Below are 7,500 nucleotides of genomic sequence, written 5' to 3'. Positions count from 1 at the left end.
GAGAGCAGGCATGGCCATCATAATCGCTGTTGCCTTTCATTATGTGACTGTCTCATGTTCACATCTGTGATAATCCAATCTTGACAATCCAACAAATATTCACATTCTCAGTTGCCTTTTGTTAAAGCATCTTCCCCTCCCTTTCTATCTATCTCAGCGCAACAAGTGGACACACATTGGTATGTTTCCCTAATTTGATCAGTGATGCCGCTGCACAAAATTATCTGATCTGCCTGGCGCATTGTAGGCTTGTAGATCAGACATGTTTACTCAGCATAAGTGAAAGCAAAATAAACAGCAACGGAATGCACTCCATTTGTTTAACTTCTAAACTACTGGAAAAACAGCTGTAAAAACCTTTTATTTTATTACATTTCATTGGATTAATGAAGGAATAAGCCTTTGAAATGCCACCTACAGGAACATGATTCTTTCAGATGAGATATATTGATACAGTTTGTTGTGAGTAGAGGGGCTTTGTCTGTCTATCAGGCAAGCGAGCGCAATGTGCACCGGCATTGCGTGATTGATAAACTGAATGAACATAAAGACACTTCACAGATCATAGAGGACTATCAATTTTAACAATAGCTTGGGAATTGGCAGAGTATGGCTTAGTTAAACTGCCGAGTAGGGCTCTTGGCTGCCTGTCATGCATCAATGCGCTCTGTGCACTCTCCCGCCTCCTGACACTTACTTTTTACTCTTAAGCGTTTGATAGCGGGATAATAAAAATATAATTGATACACCGAATTAGCATGGACATTTCACAGCACTTTAAATTATAACAATTGCTTGGGAATTGGGCGAGATATGGCTTAGTTAAACTGCCGGTGTCCCTGCAATGTATTTTTGGTTTGACCACGCTATGCAATGAGTCTGGTTAGGTCAAGGGGCAAAATAACAGATACCGCATAACGCCCTTAATTAACACTTGTTGTTTGTCTGTCTGTCTGTCTGTCTGTCTGTCTGTCTCTGAGATGTAGTGGAGAAGTAGTAGTAAAGAATGTAAACACACACACACACACACACACACACACACACACACACACACACACACACACACACACACACACACACCATGTTGACCAATCAGACGTCAGCATGGCTGATGACTCAGGGACAGACAGGTTAATGAGCTTGTCCGTCACAATATGGTTATGTAACCATGACAACACATACACACGCATGTAGACGCAAGCACGCGCACGTACACACACCCACACACCCACGCACCCACGCACACACAACACACACACACACACACACACACACACACACACACACACACACACACACACACACACACACACACACACACACACACACACACACACCAGCGTAACAACTGGTGACAAAACATGTAAATTCACATTGAATTCAAGGACAATAACCCCCCCAACCCCTCATCATTAAGACTATTAGACAGAGTGCTGTGATTGGACGGAACGTTAAGCAGGGATCAGGGTGACAGTCAGCTGTAAATTTCCACCAGAGAGAGAGAGAGAGAGGCAGACAGAGAGAGAGAGAGAGAGAGAGAGAGAGAGAGAGAGAGAGAGAGAGAGAGAGAGAGAGAGAGAGAGAGAGAGAGAGGGAGAGAGAGAGAGAGGGGAGAGAGAGAGAGATAGTAGTGATACAGAGAGAAAGAGGAGAGAGACAGACAGAAAGAGTCATGTGTCACGTGATGGAAATTGTCTCTATTTCTGGTTATCTCTCCATCTGTCTGTCTGTCTGTCTGTCTGCCTGCCTGACACTATAGATATTGCCTGTGATTTGTGTTATTGTGCATGTTAAAATGTTGTCTTGAACTAGAAATACTGTTCCTACGAAACAGTGAGAGCTCGCATGTAACACCATGTATGGGCACAAACATCTACCCTTTGGCTGCACCTCATTGGCTAAGGGCCCTGCCTTTGCACTGTCGAGGAGAACTTGACTAATAGATGTCTTACGTCATTTTGAGAATTAACTTAACCACTTAAACCGTTGCTTAACTGACCGTTGTCAAACTCACCAATTCATTCATTGCATTTCAAACTCATTGTTTTTGGCTCCTTCATTGTTTTGGTTGCGTTCTGACCTTGCCTGTTTTAACAACAACTATATGACTTCTGGCTACTGTGCTTCGCAAAGTCTCTAGAAATGCAGGGTAAGTTTATCCATACAGCACATGTCAACGTTTCATTGAAGGCAATTCAATGTGCTTTACATAATACATAGGAAATACATTATAAAAGGACATGACGCTAATGTTCTTAGTACTTTTGAATGGCCAAAAAAATACAATATATCTTAAGTATATTTAAACTGTTCTTCACCCCTTGTTGTATCCTACTGGCTCAGCTGCCAGTGAGGGACCCCCACCAAGCCCCCAGAACCACGGTAGAGTGTTGAAGCAACCTTCGCCTGGTGGCCAAATGGCAGTTTTGGCCATGGCAGTTAAAACGCTGCTGTGAGTGCGTATGCTAATGCTATTGCGTACGCCAGTGCACATGCTCGGTGCTCAACACTTTCGCAAAATTGGCCTCCTTTGCGGTGCCAATCGAGGTAGCGCCTCTGAGCAACTTTCATTTAAAATGAATAGCTGGGACCGGGCAGTCCGCCCTCTATAAATGGTAAAGTAGATTGTGCATTACATTCACCCATTCACACACACATGGCAGAGGAAACCTTGCAAGGCACCAACCTGCTCACCGGGCGGGAGCAACTAGGGGTTCAGAGTCTTGCTCAAGGACTCTTCGACACTCACTCTGGGGGAGCCCGGGATCGAACAGGGAACCCTCTGTGTTCTAATGATGGTTTCTCAATCCCTGAGCCACTGCCGCCTTATATTATACCTCTTTGGCCACCACCGGGAGGACGTAGCGCCTCCATTCAACTACCCCTGCCGCAACACTCCCTGCTGACAGACTCCGCCCCAGCCCTTAGGAATACATACAGTGACAACCATCACCCTCCCCTCCTGTCTTCCCTCTCCAGAATGTGGACCAATTGTGTGTGACACTCCAGATGCTTGCTTCTCTATGTCAATTATTACATTTAAAGGAGCACCCATATTCCATATAATTGGTTCTCACTAATGCTCATTATAAGTTGACAGTGACACCTCACTCCGTGTCTCAGAGGAGAGCTGTGGACATTTCAGAAACCTGCCTAAACTGCCTAACAGTGACATCATCGGTAGTCAGGTTTGATCATTTAACTAGGCCAAGTTGACCATGTTGTAGAAATGTACAAGTTAGCACAGCCATTCATAAGCCACAGAACACTAACACAATATTATGACCTTTTCAATCTTCAAATTAGGCCTCTTCCCTAACATCGTGAAGCCCGGCATATCACTCAGGGGGTCTGATAGACCTCAGAGACGCTTAGAACCGGTTACTCCTCCCAGACCCATGTTTTGCATCCTGTGCCTCCACCTCAGACATGTTTTTGAGCGGTGGTAAACCGCTCCATAGAGTGGCTGGGTGTGTGTCTGTAGCCATTTCTGCTCAGCGTTTTGCCATAGCAATGTGTGTGTGTGTAGCCTGTACATCCTAGACTTATATCCCAGTCTGAAGACGTTATGTAAGCACGACCAACGCTCACTTCACATTGGGTGTGATTTTTTACTTTTGGTTTGTTTTTTGTTTCGCCCGGTTCGGTCAGAGCCGAAGCAACCTCTCCCATCAAGAGATGAAGTGCGTCTGCGGGACGATGCTCTCCGCCCGGTGGTCGGCGGGGTTGGCCGAGGCCTCGTAGTTGCAGATGGTCACCTGGTGCCGGCGGGCCTCCGAGTACTGCCCCTTCAGGCCGATGTAGTAGACCCGCGTGGTCTCCTCGCCGAAGTTCGCCGACACGTGGATGGCCAGGTCGTGCACGTCCGCGAAGCGCACCACCTTGGTGGGGTACTCCAGCTCTGCCAGGGGGTCCCGGTTGAGGCGGAACACCTGGTCGGGCTCGCGCTCGGCCGCGTCGTCGAACGACATGCCCGGCACGTTCTTGTAGAGTCGCACCTCGGCCGGGTGGGACTCGTCGTCCTCGCCCGACACTATGATGCCCTTGAGCTTGACGCTGCCACTGAACGGCACGTTGAAGAGCAGCTCCTGGTCGCAGTCGCTCTGGACGTAGTCGCACCGGTCGGTGCGCCGGTCCCACGGCTTGAACACTGTGCGGCCGGCGCCGTCGCGGCTCTCGTTCAGGCACTGCAGCCGGTCCACGTCAATGCGCCGCCACAGGCCGTACTCCACGCCGCGTTCCAAAGGCTCGTGGGCCCCGTCGCATGACGAGCCGCAGCTGTGGCCGTGGCCCTTGTCCCCCCCATCGCCACCGTGACCGTGACCGTGTCCGCCGTCTCCGCCGTGACCGTGAGTAGACATCCTGGGGCTAATATGTACGGTATCGTGAACGAGCTTGGTTAGATTATAACACAAAAAACAGGGATTATTTGAATATCTGACCTGCCTTTCCCTGTTCTTTGATTCTGTCCCTATTCCTATTTCCTCTTTAGAAACCTGTGATGTGACGATATAGTTATTTGAAGGTGACAAGCTGTTTTCAAAGTGTGATGTCAGTCGTCTATGACATATGTATGAGGTAATGACTCCAAATATGGGCAGGGTTTTTAACCAGTTATCTTGTTATCCACTGGTGAATTTGTAACGCATTAAGGAAACAGATGCCCATAAATGCCATTTGGTTCCATTTGTACACTCTCAGAGTAACACCTGTAATGGTTCCTAACCTTTTCAGACCCACCCACAGATCATTGCTTAGGTATTAGTCAGCCTGGACCACTACTGGAAGTTACATTAGACACATTATCCATTCCATCCTGTCCGTCTGTCTGTCTCTCACACTCTAAGCAGGAAATACCACTCATACACATGCTTACAGGCATGCTTACACACACACACACACACACACACACACACACACACACACACACACACACACACACACACACACACACACACACCCTTCATTGACTTCCACAGCAGTCAGTTATTGAATCACACCACTTAACTCTGTGTGTGTGTGTGTGTGTGTGTGTGTGTGTGTGTGTGTGTGTGTGTGTGTGTGCGCGTACGTGCGTGCGTGCGTGCGTGCGTGCGTGCGTGCGTGCGTGCGTTCAATATCATCTGAAGGCAGTTTAACCCCTTCACCTTCACAGATAACATACAGATATGATTCTACTGGGTTTTATTCCAGTATGTTTTGTATTATATTATTATCTTAACTCATCTAGTGCCAAAACCGAACATGTTCGGTTTATTAAAACGTATTAAGAAATACAAAAACCGAACATGTTCGGTTTTTGGAAAAAAAAAAAAAAAATTTTTTGAAAGATTTTTTTTTGAAATTTTTTTTTTGGACCCCATCAAATCTAGTGAACATGATTTCAATCGCGATTTTGCATGTTCCACCCCCATACAACCCCATCTAACATACAGGGCAGCCATGTTTGTTTACATAACATGTAAAACATAATGGCGATTATCTCAAGAATGCCTGAACGGATTTCCAATCGGATTTTTTTGTTTGAAAGCTGTGAACAAACTGCACAAATCCACTCCAATGCAATCCAGGATTGCATTGGATTTTTTAGAGCTCATTCTTCTCTGTTTTTTTCCCATGCATGAGCTGTGCAAGGTTTAATCATGGCTAAGTTGACGAAAATAAGGCTTCTAAAATGCTTGGTAGCCAATAGCTAACTTCAAGCTAACTTCATCCTCTTCCTGTACATGCACAAAGGAAAGTGTTCAGGCAAGTCATGGCTGCAGGGCTTCTGCATATACCAGCATATCTCTATGGGATTTTCTATGGCACCTGGGCGCCCTCTAGTGGTGAACGGGTGGCACTAAAAGAGTTAAAGAAAGAATTACACTTGGAGAAAGATTTTTTTCAAAAAAAAAGTGCACAGAAAGTGTTAAAATTATGTTTTTATGTGACCACATATTAACTCCATAGACACATATAAAACTGAAAAAGGACACAACTATGGCACCACCTCTTTAAAGAAACAGCCGATCCCCAAACTACACAACACATCACAGTGCGAGGCATTGTGAGCTTGTAGATCGGCTATGTTGGCTGAACGTTGGCCTCAGAGTAAAGACATTATAGCAGGGGTCTTCAACGTTTTCAGGCCAAGGACCCCTTAGTTGAGAGAGAGATGAAGCAGTACTTTTTCATAGATATTCCATATAGTTTAATCGTTTGACAGCACAGTCATCAGTGTATTTTGGATTCATGTCAATTTGTGTTTTCAGATATTTAACCACTTGAACCGTCAATACTTAACTCATTTTGTGCCCGCGATTTTCGGTCGCAATGATGTCCAGAGTGCCTCACGCAGGCTCCATCCGCTTGCACTCTCTTATTTTGAAAGCCAGAAGTGCCACAGCGTGATCACTTCCGGTCTGACGTCATCGGGTCGTGCGCCGGAACCGATCATTGTTTACGTGGTGCCATGCTGGATTGCAATGGAGCGTTTATACATGTGTTATATAAGCGAGCATCTGCCTCCATCTTCGCTTCTAAAGTGTTGTTTTGAGATAATGGACATTAAAGATGAGATCGGCCGTCCACCTCAATGTTATGGGATGACTATTGTGTGCTCGTGGAGCCGTGATGATGACAAATCAGCGCGGATTTTCGTCTCCGGACATCCGGCCATTCTACTCGGTAATGTACTCAACGTTACAGTAATTTATTACTTTTTGCGCGACATCACGCATTCGGCACTGTAAGTACTCTAGTACTTATTGCGTGACATCACGCAAACGGCACTAGATGAGTTAATAAACTTGACCTTTCACTCTGTACTTAGTCTGCTCTTTTTCCCCTCTACACCAAACCTCTTTGCCGAAAATAGCAGATCTACAAGCTCACGACGACTCGCGCTGCGAGGCGTTGTGAGCTTGTAGATCGTCTATTTTTGGCTAAAGTTGGACACTATAGGGTTGGTTATATAAAAAAGGAGAAATCACACAAAGATTTGGAGGACCCCCTGTAGTAACTCTGGGGACCCTCTAGGGGTCCCGGACCCCCTGTTGAAGACCCCTGCATTATAGGATTTAGTTAATTGTTGTTTATACCTTGTTGATGTGACTAAGAACCTTCCTGGGCTGTGTTACATAACACATTCAAAGGGAAGTTAAACTTCCCCTTTTCAAGAGCCATGCTTAGTAAACACTGTTTTCAACCACTGATGGGAAAAGTTCTCATACTTTGAGCTCTATTATGTCATTTTCTTTAGTGAATAAAGTGCTATTTTGTCCAATCACTATGGTAAAGTATGTTAATACAATACAACTTACACAATCTGTATGGTAGAGTATGTTAATACAATATAACTTATACAATCTGTATGGTAGAGTATGTTAATACAATATAACTTATACAATCTGTATGGTAGAGTATGTTAATACCATATAACTCATACAATCTGTATGGTAGAGTATGTTAATACAATATAACTTATACAATCTGTATGGTAGAGTAATACAATATAAC

General features: G+C 45.2%; 2 protein-coding genes across 2 annotated transcripts in view; both read right to left on the bottom strand.

Annotated features, from left to right (window-relative positions):
• LOC308286455 (sodium- and chloride-dependent taurine transporter-like) overlaps nt 1–7,500 on the bottom strand; it is a 49,019-nt gene that overhangs the window by 33,265 nt on the left and 8,254 nt on the right. The window lies entirely within an intron of this gene.
• LOC308286777 (PITH domain-containing protein 1-like) lies at nt 3,672–4,361 on the bottom strand (the record flags this gene model as incomplete). Its single annotated transcript, XM_080727902.1, has 1 exon — nt 3,672–4,361. The coding sequence occupies one exon, from the start codon at nt 4,359–4,361 to the stop codon at nt 3,672–3,674; it is 690 nt and encodes a 229-aa protein (XP_080584028.1).

This window comes from Nannobrachium achirus, assembly GCF_963921795.1.
Source record: "Nannobrachium achirus genome assembly, chromosome: 6".
In the NCBI taxonomy this organism is placed as follows: Eukaryota; Metazoa; Chordata; class Actinopteri; order Myctophiformes; family Myctophidae; genus Nannobrachium; species Nannobrachium achirus.
This window is presented reverse-complemented; position numbering and strand designations above follow the sequence as displayed.